This window comes from Heteronotia binoei, chromosome 7 (assembly GCF_032191835.1).
Source record: "Heteronotia binoei isolate CCM8104 ecotype False Entrance Well chromosome 7, APGP_CSIRO_Hbin_v1, whole genome shotgun sequence".
NCBI lineage: Eukaryota > Metazoa > Chordata > Lepidosauria > Squamata > Gekkonidae > Heteronotia > Heteronotia binoei.
Window position 1 is genome coordinate 2,724,854 of NC_083229.1, and position 26,043 is coordinate 2,750,896.

A 26,043-nucleotide genomic window follows, 5' to 3' on the forward strand; every position below is an offset into this window, starting at 1 on the left:
AAATGGATTGAGGAAGGGAGAGGTGCTAGGAAAGCAACTTTAATTTTAAAGCTGGCTTGGCAAAGTTATTTAAAGAGACAAACACCTCCAAGCTGGCCAATGGGGCAGTGGGGGCTTCAAGAGCCACACAATATGTGTGAAAGAGCCACATGTGGCTTCTGAACCACAGTTTGGCCTCCCTTGGACTAGAGGGTGTGTGTCAGTTTCAAGTTTATTTCTCAGAAAGCACAGGTCACCTCTCTCCATCTGCCGAAGCAGTCCGGGGAGGGAGGGGAGAGGCAAGAAATACGTGTCGCTGGTCTGCTACAAACCAGAACTGTTAGGAGAACCGAGAGGCAAGAAAGTGTTAGGAGGGCAGCCATGTTGGCCTCCAGTAGAACAGCGAGATTCGAACCCAGTGGCACCTTAGAGACCAACGCGGTTTGGGGGTATGCCCATGTGGGAGTCGAAGCTCTTTCTCTCCATCTGGTGCCCTGAAAATTTTGTTGGCGTCTAAGGTGTTACTGGACTCCTAAGAGCCAAGAAGCAGACGACTGTCAGCCTGAGAGGGCAAAACTCTGCAAACCAGCCCCGATCATACTTTGCCCTTTATGAGCTATCTCGAGGAAGCGAGCCGAGCCCTGTGGTGCCAACTGCTGCAGGTGTCTGGAGGCCTGCCACCTCAGCCGGCAGTGCTCTTTGCCCAGCCCTCTGCATTCCCACGAGGCCTTTCCGAATCCCGGCGTGGTGCCCACCTTTTGGCCATGATGTAGTAGCGGTCCACGGGGGCCCCTAAGGCCACATTGATGCCCCGGACGGTGTTGACGTTGCGGAAGACGAGCAGCATGGAGCGCGGGAGGTCCTTCAGCACCTGCATGATGTTGTCGAAGCGGTTCTTGGCCATTTCCTGCATGTAGGCCGCCTCTTCCCGCGTCAGCACGTTCGACATGGCCAGCTGCGACATGTTGATGGGCCGCTGCAGCAGAATCTCACAGAACAGGAAGTAGTCCTCGGCTACAAGAGAAGTTGGGGGGGGGGGGAGGTTTGTTGAGAAGCAAAAGGTTGCCCCGTTCCCCTCTCCCTCCCCAGGGTCACAGAATGGAGGGGTCTCAAACCTTTTGCAGCCTGTGGGCACCTTTGGAATTCTGACAGCGCGGTGGGCGCAACCACACAAACGGCTGCTGGGGAGGGGGAGAGAGGCGGAGCCAGCCGCAAAATGGCTGCCGGACGGGGGAGGTGGAGCCAGCTGCAAAATGGCTGCCGGGCGGGGGGAGGCGGAGCCAGTGGAAAAATGGCTGCTGGGCAGGGGGAGGCGAAGCCAGCCGCAAAATGGCTGCTGGGCGGGGGGAGGTGAAGCCAGCCGCAAAATGGCTGCTGGGTGGGGGGGAGGCGGAGCCCGCCACAAAACGGCTGTTGGTGAGGGGGGAGGCGGAGCCAGCCACAAAATGGCTGCTGGGGAGGGGGGGAGGTGGAGCCAGCCACAAAACGGCTGCTGGGGAGGGGGGGAGGCGGAACCAGCCACAAAATGGCTGTCACAGTGAAGATCCTTGAGCTGTGGAAGCAGCTGCTGCCAAAGTGATGTTTTCAAAACCCACATAGCCAATCAAAACCCTTGCTGGGCAACGGCCCTGCCCGCTTTCAAAAAACTTGGCGGGTACCACGCGGGGGATCCCTAGCCCCGATCTTTGTGGCTGCTTGGACCTTGGCCTCAGAAACGACAAACCGCAATGTGCAAAAGTTGTCCTGCAACAATAAACATTTACAACAGACAACAAGGTGTCCATTCAAGTGTTTATACAAATTCAAGCACATATCACAAAGTTGTAAAATAATACACCTGTTGAGCATTCGCCTGCAAGTATACAAAACAGTTCCAAAGAAAGTCCACTAAGAATCTTCTAAGTATATCAGTCTGAACATCTTGCAATCCTGAACTGATACACAAATCAGTGAAGTGGGTCTCTCGTTTCCACCACGACACAGTGCACGAGTCCGTAAAGTTCAAACAACAGAAGGCAATTGAGAACCTGGTTCCTTTGACAAGTGTGAAGCCCTTGCTCCTTGTTGAATTAGTGGTTCCAAATATCGAAAATGCTTTGTTGTGAAAACAGCCTCTGAAGACACCTGGAATATCCAGGATCAGCAGTAGACTGTTTTCATTGTTACCCACTGAGGCAGATGCTCAACAGGTATTATAATGTTGTGATACATGGTTGAATTTGTATAAACACTTGAATTGTCTGTTGCAAATGTTTACTGTTGAAGGACTACTTTTGCACATTGCGGTTTCAGTGCTGTACAGCGTGCTCCCAGTTTCTGTATTTGGCCTTGGCGTCAGGCAAGCCGCCCCCCTCAGTCTCAGTCTGGCAAAAAGAGAAGCATCTTGCGGGGGCCCGGAGGGGCATGAGATGTATGCCAACCTCCTCCCACGGCCACTGTCAACAGACGGCTTGCACAGCCTGCCGCCAAGGGCAGACGCTGCAAGGAAAAGGGATGCAAGAAAAGCAGGACGATACTTCCAACGCTGGGGGCAGACCATGAGAGAACACAGTGCGTTAAAAACAGCATAATACAACCGACAACCGGGGGGGGGGGGGAGTTCCCTTCCCACAGTTGCTCTCTGCCTTGGGGGAATGGTTAACACCCCCTGCCCATCCGCCAGCCCCAAAACCCTCCTCCCATATGAACATCTGAAGCTGCCTTCTACTGAATCAGACCCTCGGTTCATCAAAGTCAGTATTGTCTTCTCAGACTGGCAGCGGCTCTCCAGGGTCTCAAGCTGAGGTTTTCCACAACTATTTGCCTGGGCCCTTTTTTGGAGATGCCAGGGATTGAACCTGGGACCTTCTGCTTCCCAAGCAGATGCTCTACCACTGAGCCACCGTCCCTGAGCAACCTCACCCCATCTCCTGCCTGCCGCTGACTTTAAGAAACACAAAACATAACTGTGATATATATATATATAGGCTACCCTACTTTTACTTACGAATTTCATAAAACTAGACAGAAAAAAACCCAATTTTCAACCGAGCTCATTGTTTAGTCATACAGCATACAGAGCATTGTTACCTGTATTTTTAAAGTGGTTCGTTCATGGAGAGTGTTTTGGCCAGTAATGAGACGGAAGGCTTTGCACGTGTTTTTTTTTCCAAAAGGGAGTGGCTTACTCTTTCACTACATGCAGCCCAACAAAAAGACATTAACAATACTGATGAAGTGGCAACACGAAACGCGTCTATTATTGCAACTAGTTAATTGGATGCTGTATGACTAAACAATGAGCTCTGTGGAAGATTGAAAATTGTTTTTTTCTGTCTATTTTTTGTGAAATTAATAAGTAAAAGCACGGCAGCCTATACATATCACAGTTGTGTTTTGTGTTTCTTGCGTATTGCAACTGTGATCCCATAATTGCTTTTTTGCTGCTGGCTTTAGTCGATTGTAACGGCCCCGTGGCGCAGAGTGGTAAAGCGGCAGTACTGTAGTCTGAACTCTCTGCTCACAACCCGAGTTCGATTCCGGCGGAAGCTGGTTCAGGTAGCCGGCCCAAGGTTGACTCAGCCTTCTATCCTTCCGAGGTCGGTCAAATGAGTCCCCAGCTTGCTGGGGGGAAAGTGTAGCTGACTGGGGAAGGCAATGTCAAACCACCCCATAAAACGTCTGCCGTGAAAACGTCGTGAAAGCAACATCACCCCAGAGTCAAAAAACGACTTGTGCTTGCACAGGGGACCTTTCCTTTCCTTTCTAGTCAAATTGTGGCTCTCCAGTGTCTGCTGAAGCCCATAAAAATGGATGCATGTAGGCATCAGTCCCGTGGCCTTCTCTAGAGAAAGGCTGTCTCCACAGTGTCAGCTTTCTTTTTTAAAAAGCATCCGTTCGCCATCTCGGTGGCCCTCAAAGAGGGCCGAAAGGGTGGGGGTTGGGGGGGGCTACATTTTGTGAATGATTCTAAGGCACTGGGAGACCCACTGACCCAGCCGCCTCCCCCAGCAGGACGGCCCCACTCACCTTTCACGCCCAGCTGCCTGGAGTGCGTCCGCATGGCTGTGTCATCCCGCACAACGATGGCTCGCCAGAGTTTGCACAGCGCCTCACGGTCTCTGCCGACACCACAAGAAGAATCAGAGAGGTGGCGGAGGGGCCTCTGGGGGCAGGATCTCGTGTGGGGGGGGGGACCTCTTCAGGAATATTTATTTATTTTATCACAGGGGTGGCCAACAGTAGCTCTCCAGATTTTGGCTGGGGCTGATGGGAGTTGTAGGCAAAAAAAAATCTGGAGTGCTACCGTTGGCCACCCCTGAATTTTATCAGATTTATATCCCGCCCTCCCCTAACGGGCTCAGGGCGGCTGTATCCCTGCCACCCGCTCGGGTGGGGGGTACTTACCTTTCACGGAGAAACTCGTAGAGGCCGTGGTCGAGGAGGATGAGTTGGGCCTTCCCATCCGGGCCTTTCCGCACCAGAACTGCGAGGGAGAAATGGGGGGGGGGGCAGCAAGTAAGGGAGAATCTCCTCCACCGCCACTTCCCCCTCCCTGGAACCTGCACCGAGAGAAGAGTCAGGAGAAAAGGCCCCCAGAAGCCTCGGGTCCCTCCCACTCACTGGCTCTTCCAGTTCCTCAGTGGACAGATTGTACTGAGCCTCTCCGGAGAGACCACTGCAGGCCTACTCGCAGGGCCGGATTCACAATTGAGCCGAGCAGGCACTGGCCTATGGGCCCCCACGCTTTTAGGGACCCCGGCCGGTTTTTCCTCTGGTTTCCTCCCTGCTTGCTGCCCTCCCAGCCTGCACACGCAGCCACAGAATCCTAGAGTTGGAAGGGCCGTCCAGGGTCATCTAGTCCAACCCCCTGCACAATGCAGGAAACTCACAAATATCTCCCCCCAAATTCACAGGATCTTCATTGCTGTCAAAGGGCCATCTAGCCTCTGTTGGAAAACCTCTAAGGAAGGAGAGCCCACCACCTCCTGAGTTGGAAGGGACCTCCAGGGTCATCTAGTCCAACCCCCTGCCCAATGCAGGAAACTCACAAACCCCTCCCTCTAAATTCACAGGATCTTCATTGCTGTCAGAGGGCCATCTAGCCTCTGTTTTTAAACCTCCAAGGAAGGAGAGCCCACCACCTCTCGAGGAGGAAGCCTGTTCCATTGAGGAACCGCTCTGACGGTCAGGAAGTTCTTCCTAATGTTGAGCCGGAAACTCTTTTGATTTAATTTCAACCTGTTGGTTCTGGTCCTACCTTCCGGGGCTGCAGAAAACAATTCCACACCATCCTCTTTAGGACAGCCCTTCAAGGACTTGAAGATGATGATCCTATCACCTCTCAGCCGCCTCCTCTCCAGGCTAAACATCCCCAGCTCCTTCAACCTTTCCTCCTAGGACTTGGTCTCCAGACCCCTCACCATCTTCGTCGCCCTCCTCTGGACCCCTTCCTAAAATGTGGTGCCCAAAACTGAACACAATACTCCAGGTGAGGTCTTACCGGAGCAGATTAAAGCGATACCATCACTTCACGTGATCTGGACACTAGACTTCTGTTGATACAGCCCAAAACTGCATTTGCCTTTTTAGCCGCCGCATCACACTGTTGACTCATGTTCAGGGTATGATCCACCAAGACCCTTAGATCCTTTTCGCACAGACTACTGCTAAGACAAGTCTCCCCAATTCTGTAACTATAGCCAGCAACCAAGCTGTTCTTTGCCAGACTTGCCTGGTGCGGCTGCTGCTGGCGTCATCACCGGGTTTGCCTCTCTCTGCCTCTCTCCCCCTCCAGCTTTGTCAAAGGGGCTTTTGAGAAGATGTCTGCAGTCTGCAGCGGGGGCCGCAGGCAGTGGGGCAGGCACATCGACTCTGACATCATTTGCAAGGAGCCCCCCGAGATTTTGACTGCCTAGGGGCCTTCACAAGTTTAATCCGGCACTGTCCGCCCAGAGCTTCCTTTCCCCACAAATCCTTCTCATCTTATTCAGCTCCTAGAATGCAAGCCCCTCCCCGCTTTCCTTTGCAACGCGTGCACCCCTGGGCACGTTCACGCCCCCTCTGGGCGCAGCTGGCTGCAACTGACAGCGTCAGATTATGGGACAGGTAACAGTCGTTTGTGCGGCAGCTCAGCTCAATGGACATGCCCGCAATGACGTTTCGTTGCATCCGCTTCCAGGTGTGCCGCCTCGTACCGTTTCCTGGGTGAGGGTCTGCGTGGATGAATCCCGTGAAGAAGATCTGCTCCGCGAACACCTGGATCAACTTGGAGGCTGCCTGAGGGTGCACAGAGAAGCAGAGGTGGGTGAGCAGGAGCCGGGGGACTGCAGGTATCCAGACAGCAGGGGAGCCAGAGCCCACACGCCACCCTCAGCAAGAAGTGAGGCGGGCGAGTGCTCCTCCTGCACTACCCTAGGATGACCAGGAGGGGGAGCTTTGGCACCTAAAGGGGCAATCCTATAACTGCAGCCAGAACGGACGGCACAGCCGCAGTAGGAAGGATGTCGGCTATTCAGCCCAGACTACTGGGGGGCAGAAGGGACTCCAATGCTCTCCATCCTTTCCCTCGGCTACTCTGGACTGCTCTTCCCATTTTTGTCCAAACTCACGTCCTTGACGTGGAGACCTTGCCGCCGGATCCCGTCCACGTCGTTGATTTTGCAGCCTTCGTAGAAATCAGCCGTCAGGACCCGCTGGAAAGGAGGAGGAGGTGGGGGAGGGGGTGAAGGCAGGCCAGCCCCCCCCCCTACCCCCCTGCCTTTAACCCTCACCTGCAAGCACAAATTTAAGAGCCGAGGGGATCCTTTGACACAGAACCCCAGGACATAAGAACCTAAGAGAAGCCATGTTGGATCAGGCCAGTGGCCCCTCCAGTCCAACACTCTGTGTCACATAAGAACATAAGAGAAGCCCTGTTGGATCAGGCCAGTGGCCCCTCCAGTCCAACACTCTGTGTCACACATAAGAACATAAGAGAAGCCACGTTGGATCAGGCCAGTGGCCCCGCCAGTCCAACACTCTGTGTCACACATAAGAACATAAGAGAAGCCACGTTGGAGCAGGCCAATGGCCAGTCCAACACTGTGTCATACAGTGGCCAAAAACCCAGGTGCCATCAGGAGGTCCACCAGTGGGGCCAGGACACTAGAAGCCCTCCCAAGCACCAAGAATACAGAGCATCACTGCCGCAGACATACGAACATAAGAGAAGCCCTGCTGGATCAGGCCAATGGCCCCTCCAGTCCAACACTCTGTGTCACACAGTGGCCAAAAACCCAGGTGCCATCAGGAGGTCCATCGGTGGGGCCAGGACACTAGAAACCCTCCCAATGTGTCCCTGCCCCCAAGAATACAGAGCATCACTGCCCCAGACAGAAAGTTCCAACAATACGCTGTGGCTAATAGCCACTGATGGACCTCTGCTCCAGATGTTGGTCCACTCCCCCCTTGAAGCAGTCCATGTTTGTTTGTTACGAGGGCAACCTTGGAAGAAAGCCTGCCTTGTCTGGGTCAAGTGATTAATTAATTACCGACACACTGAACGGAAGTATTAATTTTATTAATGCTAATTAGATTGGTATCTATTAGCCTTAATGGGTTTAATTAGTTTTCTGCAAACTCAAGGCTGTTTAGGGAAAACGGCAGCTGCTCCATTTCCCCATCTGTTGGGGCTGATGCTTGCATCTCCTGGTGCCTCCTGCTTCCTAGACCTCCAGTGGGATGTGGATGTGGGTGTGCATCCTTCTGCAGGGAGCAAGACAGCCAGGCACTCACCTTGGCCCCCTTTTAGCACACAACACTAAGCAGAAAATCTTACTGGAGTCCAAAATTGTACGGGATTTATATCCCGCCCTCCACTCCGAAGAGTCTCAGAGCGGCTCACAATCTCCTTTACCTTCTCTCCTCACAACAGACACCCTGTGAGGTGGGTGGGGCTGGAGAGGACTCTCGCAGCAGCTGCCCTTTCAAGGACAACCTCTGCCAGAGCTATGGCTGACCCAAGGCCATTCCAACAGGTGCAGGTGGAGGCGTGGGGAATCAAACCTGGTTCTCCCAGATAAGAGTCCCCACACTTCACCACTAAACCAAACTGGCTCTCAAATATCACCCTGTGAGGTGGGAGGGGTTGAGAGGGCTCTCACAGCAGCTGCCCTTTCAAGGACAACTCCTACGAGAGTTCCGGCTGACCCAAGGCCATTCCAGCAGCTGCAAGTGGAGGAGGGGGAATCAAACCCAGTTCTCCCAGAGAAGAGTCCACACCACTACACCAAACTAGCTCTCCAGAGCTACTCCCTCCTCAGGGGGCCTAAGTTTCAGCCTCCAAACACTTCCATTTTTACAAAAACAGCAACTCAAGACTCGCTCAGGTGTTTGCAAACAGGCTGCCTGGAACGTCTTCTGTCCTCCAAGACCAACAATGGCTTTTGGAACTCCCGAGAATGGAGTTTTGTACACAGGAACCCAGACCACCTTGGCTTGGCAGCTGAGGCCATCTGGAGGATGCCAACTGGCAAGAGACTATCTGAGGAGGCAACGTGAGGTCAAACAAATTGGGCCTAATTGGCTCTATACCCCAGGAAACGTCTTACATTTGTCTCCGAAGAGAAGATGAAGACTGCCAACTTTTTCCTGTGCTCTCTTCCAAAAAGGGATCTGGAGTCTTGCTGGTTTAGTGAATGTCTGTTATGGGCTGTCAAGTCCTTTCTGACTTATGGGGAATGAATGACCTCCAAAACGTCCTCTTGTTGACAGCCTTGCAAAGGGAGCGCCCTCCTGGCTTCCTTTATAGTCAGTCAGTAGAGAGAAAGTAGAGGAAGAAGTCCTTCTCTCTCTTTCTCATGATTTGAGAACTCGTGGGCATTCAATGACATGATAGAGGTTTACAAGATGATGCATGGGATGGAGAAGGTAGAGAAAGAAGTCTTTTTCTCCCTTTCTCACAATACGAGAACTCGTGGGCATTCAATGACATTGCTGAGCAGTCAGGTTAAAACGGATAAAAGGAAGTGCTTCTTCACCCAAAGGGGGATTAACATGTGGAATTCACTGCCACAGGAGGTGGTGGCGGCTACAAGCATAGACAACTTCAAGCCGCCCTGAGCCTGCTCCGGCGGGATATAAATAAATTATCTATCTATCAAGAGGGGACTGGAGAAGCATATGGAGCAGAGGTCCATCAGTGGCTATTAGCCACAGTGTGTTGTTGGAACTCTGTCTGGGACAGTGATGCTCTGTATTCTTGGTGCTTTGAGGGGGGCAACAGTGGGAGGGCTTCTAGTGTCCTGGCCCCACCGATGGATCTCCTGATGGCGCCTGGGTTTTTGGCCACTGTGTGACACAGAGGGTTGGCCAGGATGGGTCATTGGCCTGATCCAACATGGCTTCTCTTATGTTCTTCTGTGACAAAGAGTGTTGAGCTGGATGGGCCATTGGCCTGATCAAACAGGGCTTCTCTTATGTTCTTCTGTGACACAGAGTGCTGGACTGGAGGGGCCATTGGCCTGATCCAACATGGCTTCTCTTATGTTCTTATGTGACACAGAGTGTTGGACTGGATGGGCTATTGGCCTGATCCAACATGGCTTCTCTTATGTTCTTCTGTGACACAGAGTGCTGGACTGGAGGGACCATTGGCCTGATCCAACAGGGCTTCTCTTATGTTCTTATGTGTAACACAGAGTGTTGGACTGGAGGGGCCATTGGCCTGATCCAACATGGCTTCTCTTATGTTCTTATCTGTGACACAGAGTGTTGGACTGGAGGGGCCATTGGCCTGATCCAACACGGCTTCTCTTATCTTCTTATGTGACACAGAGTGTTGGAATGGAGGGGCCATTGGCCTGATCCAACATGGCTTCTCTTATGTTCTTCTGTGACACAGAGTGTTGGAATGGAGGGGCCATTGGCCTGATCCAACACGGCTTCTCTTATGTTCTTATGTGACACAGAGTGTTGGACTGGAGGGGCCATTGGCCTGATCCAACATGGCTTCTCTTATGTTCTTATGTGACACAGAGTGTTGGACTGGATGGGCCATTGGCCTGATCCAACATGGCTTCTCTTATGTTCTTATGTGACACAGAGTGTTGGACTGGAGGGGCCATTGGCCTGATCCAACATGGCTTCTCTTATGTTCTTATGTGACACAGAGTGTTGGAATGGAGGGGCCATTGGCCTGATCCAACATGGCTTCTCTTATGCTCTTATGTGACACAGAGTGTTGGACTGGATGGGCCATTGGCCTGATCCAACATGGCTTCTCTTATGTTCTTCTGTGACACAGAGTGTGGGACTGGAGGGGCCATTGGCCTGATCCAACATGGCTTCTCTTAACGTACTTAGTCCATCTCAAGCTGGGTCTTCTTCTTTTCCTGCTGCTTTCAGCTTTTCCCAGCATTTAAACTGCCTTTTCCAGTTTGGGGAGTAATTCGAGATGAATGCTGGAGTTTTGTTAACACATGCAGAGTTTGTTTTATTGTCTCTTTTAGAAAAGAGCCGGGTTATGACTGGAAGCTGGCATCTTTTAAAGCAGTATGACCCGACTCACTGTTGTGACGGGTGCAATTTTTCTCTTTCTGAGTCATTAAAAAAAACCCCAATATTTTGTAACATCTCGCTTGAAGCAAAGGTATAATGAACTCTTGGTTGGTCCAAATAACAGGCATTATGTGGAGCAGTGTTCCCTCTAAACTGTGCAGTTTTGTGAGCAAAAATTCTACTTGGTGAGCTCCTGCGTAAATTAGTGTGCTCAGGGGCCGTTCTTCTTGTGCAGGCTGAGCTAAGACAAAAATGTGTGAGCCAGAGGCTAAAAAACTGGGAGTTGGCTCACACGAATTCAGCTTAAGAGGGAACGCCGAGGTGGACTGTGGGTTCGTTTCCAAGTTTAAAGGGGACAAGAGATCTCTTGAACGGGGGCAAGCAGCAGGACTACACCCTCTGCAAATAGTGCCCTCCGGTGGTGGAGGTGGTGGGGAATGGCTTCTGACCAAGCCCTTCCCTCCTTCCAGCCCCCTTCCCCTGGCAGCGACCTCCCCCGCTCTCACCTTACTGCTCTTGTCCCAGTACACCCGAGGAACCACCACAAAGCTGAAGTGCTCCAGCTCGCGGGCGCAGCGTTCGCCGTTGCGTGCCTCGTTCTCGAAGTCCAGCTCCTGGGCCAGGGTCCCCTTCATGTCCTGAGGAGGGAACAGACGCGAGTCGCCAAGAGGCCCCAAGGAGCTGGCCGTATTTAGGAGCTCAGGGGCTGTGGCTTAGACCTGGTTGTGGGGTCAGAGGGCACCCCCCGGAAATCCTGTGCCGGTCCACCGTTGCAGTTCATGACCTCTACAACACTGCCAAGACCTCTGGGGTGCACGCCTTGGACTGGCCCCGAGGAGGACACAAGCAAGTGTGAGGATGCATTGGAAGGGGGTCGCCTGAAGGGCCCCTGCTAGCGCTCATCCAAACACTCTGTGATGGGCTGCACTCCTTCCCAACCCCCAGTCCCCCCTTTGGGCACACCCCAAAGCTAGCAGAAGAAGAAGAAGATATTGGATTTATATCCCGCCCTCCACTCCGAAGAGTCTCAGAGCGGCTCACAATCTCCTTTCCCTTTTTCCCCCACAACAGACACCCTGTGAGGTAGATGAAGATATTGGATTTATATCCCGCCCTCCACTCCGAAGAGTCTCAGAGCGGCTCACAATCTTCTTTACCTTCCTCCCCCACAACAGACACCCTGTGAGGTGGGTGGGGCTGGAGAGGGCTCTCACAGCAGCTGCCCTTTCAAGGACAACCTCTGCCAGAGCTCTGGCTGACCCAAGGCCATTCCAGCAGCTGCAAGTGGAGGAGTGGGGAATCAAACCCGGTTCTCCCAGATAAGAGAGCTCTGGCTGACCCAAGGCCATTCTAGCAGGTGCAAGTGGAGGAGTGGGGAATCAAACCCGGTTCTCCCAGATAAGAGAGCTCTGGCTGACCCAAGGCCATCCCAGCAGCTGCAAGTGGAGGAGTGGGGAATCAAACCCGGTTCTCCCAGATAAGAGAGCTCTGGCTGACCCAAGGCCATTCTAGCAGGTGCAAGTGGAGGAGTGGGGAATCAAACCCGGTTCTCCCAGATAAGAGAGCTCTGGTTGATCCAAGGCCATTCCAGCAGCTGTGAGTGGAGGAGGGGGGAATCAAACCCGGTTCTCCCAGATAAGAGAGCTCTGGCTGACCCAAGGCCATTCCAGCAGGTGCAAGTGAAGGAGTGGGGAATCCAACCCGGTTCTCCCAGATAAGAGAGCTCTGGCTGACCCAAGGCCATTCCAGCAGGTGCAAGTGAAGGAGTGGGGAATCCAACCCGGTTCTCCCAGATAAGAGAGCTCGGGCTGACCCAAGGCCATCCCAGCAGCTGCAAGTGGAGGAGTGGGGAATCAAACCCGGTTCTCCCAGATAAGAGTCCACACACTTAACCATTACACCAAACTGGCTGTAACGGGATGTACAGTATGGATCTCCCACACCCTACTATATTCCTCCTGCTTAACTTTTTTAAAAAGGGCAGGTTCTAGCTGTTGTGGGATGTCTGGCTCCGGCACCAGCCCCAAACGCCCGACTCTCATGCCCAATGCTCCGGAGGTTTTTGTGAGGTTGGCATGACCTTTTCGTAAGTGGTTTTCTTAGGAGTGATTCTAATCTGTTCGCCACCTCGGTGGCCCTGATGAGGGCCAAAAGGCTGGGGGTGTGGGGGGAGAGAGATATATTTACTGTAACAGTGAATATGAAAACAGCAAAGAGGATACGAAGCAAAAATAAAAACCCCACTGCAACTAGTTTATACATTCCCTTCCTCTAATCCCAAACAGACTCACCGCTCCTTAGGTGAGGGAACTCTTCTGCTGCAGCCCTTCCAGAGAGAACAACCCTTCCTCTCTAGCTTGGCCTTTTATTTCCTTCCCTGCTCCGCCTTTTACTTTCGTCCAGCACCAGCCCCCAAAACCTCACTCTCATGCCCAGTGCTCCTGAGATTTCTGTCTCTCTTTTTCCTATGCTCCGATTCTTGCCTTCCTCTCTGCAAGCAATGCACGTCAAGAAACCCTTGCCCAGCAAAGACAGGGATTCGTACATAATCTCTGCTTCAAAACTGGAGCGTCATGTCATTTCAGGTGAGCAGTTGTGCGGGTCAGCAAGAACCATCAGTCTCCAAAGGCTGGGCTACTCCCATCCCCACCCCCACCCAAAATCAGCAACTACTGCCCCACCACCATTAAAACAGGAACCATGTGGAGGATAAGGTGGGGGGCACCCATAGCCAAGACACCCTCCTGCTGGTACCTTCAAGACCCAACTGAACCCAAAACTTGGGTGCATCATCTCTATAATCTGTAGCAGGAGTTCCAGAGTCCGGATGTCGGCATTGAACCGGTCCCTCAAGTCGATGTACTGGACCTGCAGGGCAAGAGAAGACTGTGAAGGGGAAGAGACACACCTTTGCAAGCGCCCCCCCCCCCAATGTTGTGCATGGTGTAGTGCCAGGGGCACATTTTAAAATGGACTAAAAAGTCTTTCCGGATCCCTCGCTTTTGCTGTAGCCACAGGATGGGGCCACCAGCTGCAGGCGATAAGTCTCTGACGCTAATGAAGGCTGGTGGTTAGAAAAGGAGAGTCTTTTTCTCCTAACAGAAGCTCTTGACTACTGGGTAAGCCAAGAAGCAGCAGTGACCTGAAGAAGAAGATGATGATATTGGATTTATATCCCGTCTCCACTCTGAAGAGTCTCAGAGCGGCTCACAATCTCCTTTCCCTTCCTTCCCACAACAGACACCCTGTGAGGTAGATGAAGATACTGGATTTATATCCCGCCCTCCACTCCAAAGAATCTCAGAGCGGCTCACCATCTCCTTTATCTTCCTCCCCCACAACAGACACCCTGTGAGGTAGATGAAGATATTGGATTTATATCCCGCCCTCCACTCCAAAGAATCTCAGAGCGGCTCACCATCTCCTTTATCTTCCTCCCCCTCAACAGACACCCTGTGAGGTAGATGAAGATACTGGATTTATATCCCGCTCTCCACTCCAAAGAATCTCAGAGCGGCTCACCATCTCCTTTACCTTCCCCCCCCCCCACAACAGACACCCTGTGAGGTAGATGAAGATATTGGATTTATATCCCGCCCTCCACTCCGAAGAGTCTCAGAGCGGCTCACAATCTCCTTTACCTTCCTCCCCCCCCCCCCCCAGACACCCTGTGAGGTAGATGAAAATATTGGATTTATATCCCACCCTCCACTCCGAAAAGTCTCAGAGCAGCTCACAATCTCCTTTACCTTCCTCCCCGTCCCCCCACAGACACCCTGTGAGGTAGATAAGGTTATTGGATTTATATCCCGCCCTCCTCTCAGAGTGGCTCACAGTCTCCTTTATCTTCCTCCCCCACGACAGAGGTGGGTGGGGCTGGAGAGGGCTCTCCCAGAAGCTGCTCTTTCAAGGATAGAGTCTCAGAGTGGCTTACAGTCTCCTGCATCTTCTTCCCCCACAACAGACACCCTTTGAGGCGGGTGGGGCTGAGAGGGCTCTCACAGCAGCTGCCCTTTCAAGGATAACCTCTGTGAAAGCTATGGCTGACCCAAGGCCATTCCAGCAGCTGCAGGTGGAGGAGTGGGGAATCAAACCCGGTTCTCCCAGATAAGAGAGCTATGGCTGACCCAAGGCCATTCCTGCATCTGCAAGTGGAGGAGCGGGGAATCAAACCCGGTTCTCCCAGATAAGAGAGCTCTGGCTGACCCAAGGCCATTCCAGCAGCTGCAGGTGGAGGAGGGGGGAATCAAACCCGGTTCTCCCAGATAAGAGAGCTCTGGCTGACCCAAGGCCATTCCAGCAGGAGCAAGTGGAGGAGTGGGGAATCAAACCCAGTTCTCCCAGATAAGAGAGCTCTGGCTGACCCAAGGCCATTCCAGCAGGTGCAAGTGGAGGAGTGGGGAATCAAACCCGGTTCTCCCAGATAAGAGAGCTCTGGCTGACCCAAGGCTATTCCAGCAGCTGCAGGTGGAGGAGGGGGAATCAAACCCGGTTCTCCCAGATAAGAGAGCTCTGGCTGAGCCAAGGCCATTCCAGCAGCTGCAAGTGGAGGAGTGGGGAATCAAACCCGGTTCTCCCAGATAAGAGAGCTCTGGCTGACCCAAGGCCATTCCAGCAGCTGCAAGTGGAGGAGGTGGGAATCAAACCCAGTGCTCCCAGATAAGAGAGCTCTGGCTGACCCAAGGCCATTCCAGCAGGTGCAAGTGGAGGAGTGGGGAATCAAACCCGGTTCTCCCAGATGAGAGAGCTCTGGCTGACCCAAGGCCATTCCAGCAGCTGCAAGTGGAGGAGTGGGGAATCAAACCCGGTTCTCCCAGATGAGAGAGCTCTGGCTGACCCAAGGCCATTCCAGCAGCTGCAGGTGGAGGAGGGGGGAATCAAACCTGGTTCTCCCAGATAAGAGAGCTCTGGCTGACCCAAGGCCATTCCAGCAGCTGCAAGTGGAGGAGTGGGGAATGAAACCCGGTTCTCCCAGATAAGAGAGCTCTGGCTGACCCAAGGCCATTCCAGCAGCTGCAAGTGGAGGAGGTGGGAATCAAACCCAGTGCTCCCAGATAAGAGAGCTCTGGCTGACCCAAGGCCATTCCAGCAGGTGCAAGTGGAGGAGTGGGGAATCCAACCCGGTTCTCCCAGATAAGAGAGCTCTGGCTGACCCAAGGCCATTCCAGCAGCTGCAAGTGGAGGAGTGGGGAATCCAACCCGGTTCTCCCAGATAAGAGAGCTCTGGCTGACCCAAGGCCATTCCAGCAGCTGCAAGTGGAGGAGTGGGGAATCCAACCCGGTTCTCCCAGATAAGAGAGCTCTGGCTGACCCAAGGCCATTCCAGCAGCTGCAAGTGGAGGAGGGGGGAATCAAACCCGGTTCTCCCAGATAAGAGAGCTCTGGCTGACCCAAGGCCATTCCAGCAGCTGCAAGTGGAGGAGTGGGGAATCAAACCCGGTTCTCCCAGATAAGAGAGCTCTGGCTGACCCAAGGCCATTCCAGCAGCTGCAAGTGGAGGAGTGGGGAATCAAACCCGGTTCTTCCAGATAAGAGAGCTCTGGCTGACCCAAGGCCATTCCAGCAGGTGCAAGTGGAGGAGTGGGGAATCAAACCCGGTTCTCCCAGATAAGAGAGCTCTGGCTGACCCAAGGCCATTCCAGCAGCTGCAGGTGGAGGAGGGGGGAATCAAACCCGGTTCTCCCAGATAAGAGAGCTCTGGCTGACCCAAGGCCATTCCAGCAGCTGCAAGTGGAGGAGTGGGGAATCAAACCCGGTTCTCCCAGATAAGAGTCCGCACACTTCACCACGACACCAAACTGGCTCTCCACACCAAACTGAACCCTGAAAGGTGGTCGGACCATCCCAGGAGGGAGTTCCTGAAGACTCTGGTTTTTGCCATTCACCTTAGGGTTAAAGCTTTGTTATTTTCTTTTACATAGCGTTGGGGGTTACCTGCCCTGTTAGATAAACTTTTCTTTGACTTTTGTAACCTGTCTCTTTGTCAGTCGCTTGCCAGGCATGGGTGCCCAATCGGCCCTACTGTAAGAGAAGGCAAACATCATTGCCAGCTTTGGGGAGCTGGAAATTGTTGAGCCCTTTAGGGGGAAACTTAGGGCGGGCTGGGCCCTGTACATAACCTAGCCTGGTGGCAGTAATAAGACAATGTGCCCTGGCAATAAGCCTCAGGCTGAACTCCCTCCAGGGAATCCCTAGGCCCTAGACGTGATCCCCCAGCCTCAGAATGCAACGGGGGTCCTCTGGAAGGCCAGATCACGAAGCAACTCCCCCCCTCCCACCAAAGCTCCCCCCCTCGCACCTTTATAGCCACTGGGGTGCCATCTTGCAGCCGGGCTCGATGCACCTGGGCTAGGCTGGCAGCGGCAATCGGCTGGTAGTCAAACTCCAGGAAGAGCTGGTCGGGCCTGGCGTTGAAGTCCTCCAAGAAGAGCTCGTCCACCTGGAGCAGTGGTAGGAAAGCCGACGGGAGGAGCGAGGTCAGCAGGAAGAGTTCGGGGCCGGGCACCGTTTTTAGAAGTGGTTTCACAAGACACAGTCAATTGGGTTGTCTTTGTTACACTGGCAGGGGAACCAGGGAAGGCCTCTACCGGCTGCAGGGCCCAGAGCGCCCACCCAACCCCTGTATCTTCCTTCTTAACAAAACACCTTCTATCTGCAACAGAAGAGACTGAGGACCTAAGCAGTATAACAAGTTTGTTATAAGTGCTCAAGAGCAACATGGTTTGTAAAAACTTTACTGTAACAGTGAATATGAAAACATAGGTGATAAAGGTGGTACAAAGCAGAAATAAAACCCCTACTGCAACTAGCTTATACATTCCCTTCCTCTAATCCCAAACAGACTCACTGCTCCTCAGGTGAGGGAACCCTCCTGCTGCAGCCTTTCCAGAGAGAACAACCCTCCCTCCCTCTCTAGCTTCCCTCTCTGGCCTTTTATTTCCTTCCCTGCTTGGCCTTTTACTTCCTTCCAGGTCCCACTCCGCTGGGCAAGTTTTCCCTCCAAAACTGCTGCCCACCCAATCAGAGGGACAGAAGGGATCCTGGGAAATGTAGGCCTGGTTACTACTCTAACACAGGCTTCCTTGGAGCATGTAGGCCGCACTAGGCCTAAGACCATGACAGTCTTACACAGTCAAAGTTTCTGCTGGCATGAGAACCTCCACCCCACCCCCGCCAGCCCGCCCATCTGGCTGACCTCCATGTAGCCACGCTTGAGAGCCCGGTCCTCCAGGACTCGCAGGGTGCTGATGTACTCGGGAGGCAGGAGGTGGTTGAAGGCACACAAGCCCTGGCCCAGCTTGATGTAGAGACCGCCGTTCTGAATGGCCCCATAGACGATGGTATCGGCTGCCCGCTGGTGGCACTTGGACACAATGGCCTTAAACTCCGGGCTGTTCTGACGACAGGGAAGATGGTGCCAGGGACAGGCAGTGAGCTCCTTCCCAGCAGGAAGAGCTCAGGGCCGTCCAGCCCCCCTTCGCCCCATGGCAAGAAAGCACAGGCTGATTCCCCCACCCCTCCGCAGCTCCAACCCCATCCTAGCCTGGCTCCTGAGGTTCTAAGAACATAAGAGAAGCCATGTTGGATCTGGCCAATGGCCCCTCCAGTCCAACACTTCCAGACGCGCCTCTGGGCTGGAAGATCCCTCAGTTACCGTACCTCATCTAGTCCCCTCAGCAAGACGTGGTCCGTCCACCAGTAATCCAGGGAGATCTGCATTCCCAGCCCCACGGACCTGTAAGGGCAGAGAGACCCCTTACAGACTCGGGTGCCCCCCTCTTTCAGCACCTGCTCCCTCCCCCCAGTCTGCCCGCCCAGGCCCTTGCTGGTGTGCCCAAGGGGCAGGATGCCAAGGGAAGCCAAACTGCTGCTCTTCGCATGCCAGGCTCAGGACACTGAGATTCAGCCCTGCAATCTGTGCAGCACAGCAAGGGTTTGCCCGTTCATGTGCAGAGTGCTCTCCCCCCCCCCCTCCTAGGTAGCCTTGCCATATGATGATGATATTGGATTTATATCCTGCCCTCCACTCTGAATCTCAGAGTCTCAGAGCGGCTCATAATCTCCTTTATCTTCCTCCCCCATAACAGACACCCCGTGAGGCGGGTGAGGCTGAGAGAGCTCTGACAGAAGCTGCCCTTTCAAGCAGGGGTCCCCAACACCCGGTCCGTGGCCTGTTAGCAACCGGGCCGTGAGTTGTGTAATTATTTCATTATATATTACAATGTAGTTGTAGTAGTAATAATAATAATAATAATAGACACCCTGTGAGGTGGGTGGCGCTAAGAGAGCTCTCCCAGCAGCTGCCCTTTCAAGGACAACCTCTGCCAGAGCTATGGCTGACCCAAGGCCATCCCAGCAGCTGCAAGTGGAGGTGTGGGGAATCAAATCAAGTTCTCCCAGATAAGAGTCTGCCCACTTCACCACTACACCAAATTGACTCTCTTCCTCCCCCACAACAGACACCCTGTGAGTTGGGTGGAGCTGGGAGGACTCTCACAGCAGCTGCCCTTTCAAGGACAACTCTGTGAGAGCTATGGCTGACCCAAGGCCATTCCAGCAGCTGCAAGTGGAGGAGTGGGGAATCCAACCCGGTTCTCCCAGATAAGAGAGCTCTGGCTGACCCAAGGCCATTCCAGCAGGTGCAAGTGGAGGAGTGGGGAATCAAACCCGGTTCTCCCAGATAAGAGAGCTCTGGCTGACCCAAGGCCATTCCAGCAGCTGCAAGTGGAGGAGTGGGGAATCAAACCCGGTTCTCCCAGATAAGAGAGCTGTGGCTGACCCAAGGCCATTCCAGCAGGTGCAAGTGGAGGAGTGGGGAATCAAACCCGGTTCTCCCAGATAAGAGAGCTATGGCTGACCCAAGGCCATTTCAGCAGCTGCAAGTGGAGGAGTGGGGAATCAAACCCGGTTCTCCCAGATAAGAGAGCTCTGGCTGACCCAAGGCCCAGCAGCTGCAAGTGGAGGAGTGGGGAACCAAACCCGGTTCTTCCAGATAAGAGAGCTCTGGCTGACCCAAGGCCATTCCAGCAGGTGCAAGTGGAGGAGTGGGGAATCAAACCCGGTTCTCCCAGATAAGAGTCCACGCACTTAACCACTACACCAAACTGGCTCTCTTTACCTTCTCCCCCCACCACAGCTCACAATCTCCTTTCCCTTCCTCCCCCACAACAGACACCCTGTGAGGTGGGTGGGGCTGAGAGGGCTCTCACAGCAGCTTCCCTCTCAAGGACAACCTCTGCCAGAGCTATGGCTGACCCAAGGCCATTCCAGCAGCTGCAAGTGGAGGAGGAGTGGGGAATCAAACCCGGTTCTCCCAGATAAGAGTCCACACACTTCACCACTACACCAAACTGGCTCTCCTAGGGAAATGTTGATTGATACTTTGGGACCAATCAGTAATTTTTCTCCAGGCCAGATTGGCAAGAGATCCTGGAGATTTCTGCCACCTTCTGGGCATGGTGTGTGGGCAGGGAGGAGGTACTTGAGAATTTCCTGCATTGTGCAGGGGGTTGGACTAGACGACCGTGGAGGTCCCTTCCATCTCTGCAACATACCCCCCTCCCCCGGTCCATCAAGGTCAGTCTTGTCTACTCAGACTGGCAGCTCTCCAGGGTCTCCAACGGAGGTTTTTCACGCCTACTTGCCTGGACCCTTTTTAGTTGGAGATGCCGGGGATTGAATCTGGGACCTTCTGCTTCCCAAGCAGATGCTCTACCACTGAGCCACAGCCCCATTCATGGCTCTCCAGTGTCTCAAGAGGAGGTTTTTCACGCCTACTTGCCTGGACCCTTTTTAGTTGGAGATGCCGGGGATTGAACCTGGGACCTTCTGCTTCCCAAGCAGATGCTCTACCACTGAGCCACAGCCCCATTCATGGCTCTCCAGCTGAGGTTTTCCACGCCTATTTGCCTGGACCCTTTTTAGCCGGAGATGCCGGGGATTGAACCTGGGACCTTCTGCTTACCAAGCAGGTGCTCTACCACTGAGCCACCGTCCCTCCTCTAAGATCTTTCGCATCACCTGCTTCCTGATCCTTTCCAATGGAGGCGCTGCTGGGGATTGAACCCAGGACCTTCTGCATACCAGGCAAAGGATCCTCCACTGGACCACAGCTCCCGATCGCAGCCCACATCCCACCCTGTCTCTCAGGCGCCCACAGCTCCAGAGGCCCGGGGAAAGGCAGTCAGAGGCAGCACCCACCTGACAAAGCGTCCCACACCATCCATCAGCAGCCTCATCTTCCGGCGTTCCTGCTTCTCAGCCAGGGCGTACCGGACCCCACCGACCAGCGGGACCCCCAAAGCCACTCCAAGGAACATCCTCTTCAGCAGTCCCCGCCGGGTTGGAGAGCTGGGAAGAGATTGGGACAGATGTCAACCAAGAGGCGGTGTGGGAAAGAAAGAGCAGTGTTGCGACCCGGAGCATGGAGGTGTCTGCCCCGGAGCAGGGCCCCGAGGCCCACTGAGGAGGAGAAGATGATGGATTTATACCCCACCCTCCACTCCGAATCTTAGCGTCTCAGAGCGGTTCACAATCTCCTTTCCCTTCCTCCCCCACAACAGACACCCTGTGAGGTAGATGAAGATATTGGATTTATATCCCGCCCTCCACTCCGAAGAGTCTCAGAGCGGCTCACAATCTCCTTTCCTTCCTCCCCCACAACAGACACCCTGTGAGGTGGGTGGGGCTGAGAGGGATCTCCCAGCAGCTGCCCTTTCAAGGACAGCTCTGCGAGAGCTATGGCTGACCCAAGGCCATTCCAGAAGGTGAAAGTGGAGGAGTGGGGAATCAAACCAGGTTCTCCCAGATAAGAGTCCACACACTTAACCACTACACCAAACTGGCTCTCTTCCTCTCCCACAACAGACACCCTGTGAGGTGTGTGGGGCTTAGAGGGATCTCCCAGCAGCTGCCCTTTCAAGGACAGCTCTGCGAGAGCTATGGCTAACCCAAGGCCATTCCAGCAGGTGCAAGTGGAGGAGTGGGGAATCAAACCTGGTTCTCCCAGATAAGAGCTTTGTCGCTCTCCCTTCAAGGAGACACCTCCCCCTCACACACACACCAGGGTTTCCTAAGCCCAACACAAAGGCCTCTCGCACATCCAGTCTTGCATCACTCCTCCTCTCCTGGTCTTGAGAGCAGAGGCAGAGACCTGCATCATGCAAAGCCAGAAAGTGGAAGGGAGGCTCTGTGTGGAGCATCCAGAAAAGAAGCAACTGGGGCCCCAAAGGACCCACACCCGGTGGCAACACAGACAGAGAGGCCGGGGCCCCTCCATCCCATTCTTGCATACCTGGGGGGCTGGGCTCTGGAGCGGTGCCGGCTGTGGGGGGCTGAGAGCAGCCAGGGGTCCTTCTTGCATTGCAGCAGAAGCAGGTGGAAGCGGCAGAGCTGGACCTGTAAAGGTGGAGCACAAGATGCTCAAACAGAGGGATACAGTTGCTAGAGCAGCTCCCAGGCCGACCGGGCAGAAGCAAGTTGATGCAAAGGGAACTCACTGCCACAAAATGGCCCTTACCTTCAAGAATGTTTGAATGCACTGTAGCCCCCTCACCTCTATGATTTTCAATGTACAGCCCAGGTTTATCTGCATACATAAGAACCTTATAAAAGCCCTGTTGGATCAGGCCAATGGCCCCTCCAGTCCAACACTGTGTCACATAAGAACATAAGAGAAGCCCTGTTGGATCAGGCCAATGGCCCCTCCAGTCCAACACTCTGTGTCACACATAAGAACATAAGAGAAGCCATGTCAGATCAGGCCAATGGCCCATCCAGTCCAACACTCTGTGTCACATAAGAACATAGGAGAAGCCATGTTGGATCAGGCCAGTGGCCCATCCAGTCCAACACTCTGTGTCACATAAGAACATAGGAGAAGCCATGTTGGATCAGGCCAATGGCCCCTCCAGTCCAACACTCTGTGTCACACATAAGAACATAAGAGAAGCCATGTCAGATCAGGCCAATGGCCCATCCAGTCCAACACTCTGTGTCACATAAGAACATAGGAGAAGCCATGTTGGATCAGGCCAATGGCCCATCCAGTCCAACACTCTGTGTCACACATAAGAACCTAAGAGAAGCCCTGTTGGATCAGGCCAATGGCCCCTCCAGTCCAACACTCTGTGTCACACATAAGAACATAAGAGAAGCCATGTCAGATCAGGCCAATGGCCCATCCAGTCCAACACTCTGTGTCACACAGTGGCCAAAAAACCCAGGTGCCATCAGGAGGTCCATCAGTGGGGCCAGGGCACCAGAAGCCCTCCCACTGTGCCCCTCTCCCCCAAGCACCAAGAATACAGAGCATCACTGCCCCAGACAGAGAGTTCCATCAAAACCCACAGTGGCTTATAGCCACTGATGGACCTCTGCTCTATATGTTGATCCAATCCCCTCTCAAAAATGTCTATGCTTGTAGCTGCCACCACCTATTGTGGCAATGAATTCCATGTGTTAATCACCCTTTGGGTGCAAAAGTACTTCCTTTTATCTGTTCTAACCTGACTGCTCAGCAATTTCATTGAGTGCCCATGAGTTCTTGTATCGTGAGAAAGGGAGAAAAGCACCTCTTTCCCTACCTTCTCTCTCCCGTACATAATCTTGTAAACCTCTACCATGTCAACCCTCAGTCAACATTCCTCTGAGCTAAAGAGCTCTTAGCACTTTAACCTTTCTTCATAAGGAAAGTGTTCCAACCCTTTAATCATTTTAGTTGACCTCTTCTGGACTTTTTCCAATGCTGTAATATCTTTTTTGAGGTGCGGTGACCAGAATTGCACACAGTACTCCAAATGAGACCGCACCATCGATTTATACAGGGGCATTATGATACTGGCTGATTTGTTTCCAATTCCCTTCCTAATAATCCCCTGCACAGTGTTGGCTTTTTTTATTGCAGTCACTCACTGGATCGACATTTTCGGTGAGTTATCTACCACGACCCCAAGATCTCTCTCTTGGTCAACTGCTTCCAGTTCACACCCCATTCACGTGTACTTATAGTTAGGATTTTTGGCCCCCATGTGCATTACTTTGCACTTGGCCACGCTGAACCTCTTTCAAAGTTAAAAGTTACCCCTTTTAAAGTTAAACGTGGTTGTGCTGGTCTTTTGGGGCAGTTCCCTATTTATACAGATGGTGAAGTAAAGAACATTATGGTCACTGCTCCAAAGTCGTGCAATCACTAGGCTGAAGTTCCTTCTGGTGGTTCCAGACTTCTGAAACCCAAATGTGCTGGTTACTGAATGTCCCATGTTGTTGACTGCACTGGCTAACGATGTGTAACTGAAAAATGAGCGGTGACTCATAAAAGCACTCCGTTACCCCCTGCCACAAACTGTGTTAGTCTTTAACGAAAGACTTTAAGTTGCTCTTGGTCTCTTTCTATTTTCTAATGCTAAACACATAAGAACATAAGAGAAGCCCTGTTGGATCAGGCCAGTGGCCCATCCAGTCCAACACTCAGTGTCACATAAGAGAAGCCCTGTTGGATCAGGCCAGTGGCCCCTCCAGTCCAACACTCTGTGTCACATAAGAGAAGCCCTGTTGGATCAGGCCAATGGCCCATCCAGTCCAACACTCTGTGTCACATAAGAACATAAGAGAAGCCCTGTTGGATCAGGCCAGTGGCCCCTCCAGTCCAACTCTCTGTGTCACATAAGAACATAAGAGAAGCCCTGTTGGATCAGGCCAATGGCCCCTCCAGTCCAACACTCTGTGTCACATAAGAACATAAGAGAAGCCATGTTGGATCAGGCCAGTGGCCCCTCCAGTCCAACTCTCTGTGTCACATAAGAACATAAGAGAAGCCCTGTTGGATCAGGCCAATGGCCCCTCCAGTCCAACACTCAGTGTCACACATAAGAACATAAGAGAAGCCCTGTTGGATCAGGCCAGTGGCCCCTCCAGTCCAACATTCTGTGTCACATAAGAACATAAGAGAAGCCCTTTTGGATCAGGCCAGTGGCCCCTCCAGTCCAACACTCTGTGTCACATAAGAACATAAGAGAAGCCCTGTTGGATCAGGCCAGTGGCCCCTCCAGTCCAACACTCTGTGTCACATAAGAACATAAGAGAAGCCCTGTTGGATCAGGCCAGTGGCCCCTCCAGTCCAACACTCAGTGTCACATAAGAGAAGCCCTGTTGGATCAGGCCAGTGGCCCCTCCAGTCCAACACTCTGTGTCACATAAGAGAAGCCCTGTTGGATCAGGCCAATGGCCCATCCAGTCCAACACTCTGTGTCACATAAGAACATAAGAGAAGCCCTGTTGGATCAGGCCAGTGGCCCCTCCAGTCCAACACTCAGTGTCACATAAGAGAAGCCCTGTTGGATCAGGCCAGTGGCCCCTCCAGTCCAACACTCTGTGTCACATAAGAGAAGCCCTGTTGGATCAGGCCAATGGCCCATCCAGTCCAACACTCTGTTTCACATAAGAACATAAGAGAAGCCCTGTTGGATCAGGCCAGTGGCCCCTCCAGTCCAACACTCAGTGTCACATAAGAGAAGCCCTGTTGGATCAGGCCAGTGGCCCCTCCAGTCCAACACTCTGTGTCACATAAGAGAAGCCCTGTTGGATCAGGCCAATGGCCCATCCAGTCCAACACTCTGTGTCACATAAGAACATAAGAGAAGCCCTGTTGGATCAGGCCAGTGGCCCCTCCAGTCCAACACTCAGTGTCACATAAGAGAAGCCCTGTTGGATCAGGCCAGTGGCCCCTCCAGTCCAACACTCTGTGTCACATAAGAGAAGCCCTGTTGGATCAGGCCAATGGCCCATCCAGTCCAACACTCTGTGTCACATAAGAACATAAGAGAAGCCCTGTTGGATCAGGCCAATGGCCCCTCCAGTCCAACACTCTGTGTCACATAAGAGAAGCCCTGTTGGATCAGGCCAATGGCCCATCCAGTCCAACACTCTGTGTCACATAAGAGAAGCCCTGTTGGATCAGGCCATTGGTCCCTCCAGTCCAACACTCTGTGTCACATAAGAGAAGCCCTGTTGGATCAGGCCAATGGCCCCTCCAGTCCAACACTCTGTGTCACATAAGAGCATAAGAGAAGCCATGCTGGATCAGGCCATTGGTCCCTCCAGTCCAACACTCTGTGTCACGTAAGAACATAAGAGAAGCCCTGTTGGATCAGGCCAATGGCCCATCCAGTCCAACACTCTGTGTCACATAAGAACATAAGAGAAGCCATGCTGGATCAGGCCATTGGTCCCTCCAGTCCAACACTCTGTGTCACGTAAGAACATAAGAGAAGCCCTGTTGGATCAGGCCAGTGGCCCATCCAGTCCAACACTCTGTGTCACATAAGAACATAAGAGAAGCCATGCTGGATCAGGCCATTGGTCCCTCCAGTCCAACACTCTGTGTCACGTAAGAACATAAGAGAAGCCCTGTTGGATCAGGCCAATGGCCCATCCAGTCCAACACTCTGTGTCACATAAGAGAAGCCCTGTTGGATCAGGCCAATGGCCCCTCCAGTCCAACACTCTGTGTCACATAAGAGCATAAGAGAAGCCATGTTGGATCAGGCC

At 53.1% G+C, this 26,043-nt stretch overlaps 2 protein-coding genes across 3 annotated transcripts in view; one reads left to right on the forward strand and one right to left on the reverse strand.

Moving 5' to 3' along the window:
- The window catches only part of SLC39A4 (solute carrier family 39 member 4), a 256,216-nt gene that overhangs the window by 129,243 nt on the left and 100,930 nt on the right, over window positions 1–26,043 (forward strand). The gene's annotated exons all lie outside the window — the stretch shown is intronic.
- ADCK5 (aarF domain containing kinase 5) overlaps window positions 1–26,043 on the reverse strand; it is a 41,772-nt gene that overhangs the window by 2,788 nt on the left and 12,941 nt on the right. The window contains exons 2-13 of one of the 2 annotated variants that reach the window (XM_060243152.1): window positions 21,791–21,894; window positions 20,698–20,847; window positions 18,157–18,232; window positions 17,693–17,893; window positions 16,796–16,936; window positions 13,252–13,365; window positions 11,004–11,135; window positions 6,570–6,653; window positions 6,156–6,237; window positions 4,366–4,444; window positions 3,988–4,079; window positions 735–993 (exon numbers count right to left, since the gene is read on the reverse strand). In XM_060243152.1, coding sequence (XP_060099135.1) covers window positions 735–993; window positions 3,988–4,079; window positions 4,366–4,444; window positions 6,156–6,237; window positions 6,570–6,653; window positions 11,004–11,135; window positions 13,252–13,365; window positions 16,796–16,936; window positions 17,693–17,893; window positions 18,157–18,232; window positions 20,698–20,847; window positions 21,791–21,894 — 1,514 coding nt within the window. Of the gene's footprint in view, window positions 1–734; window positions 994–3,987; window positions 4,080–4,365; window positions 4,445–6,155; window positions 6,238–6,569; window positions 6,654–11,003; window positions 11,136–13,251; window positions 13,366–16,795; window positions 16,937–17,692; window positions 17,894–18,156; window positions 18,233–20,697; window positions 20,848–21,790; window positions 21,895–26,043 lie in introns of those variants that run through there. The other variant, XM_060243153.1, reaches the window with a different exon arrangement.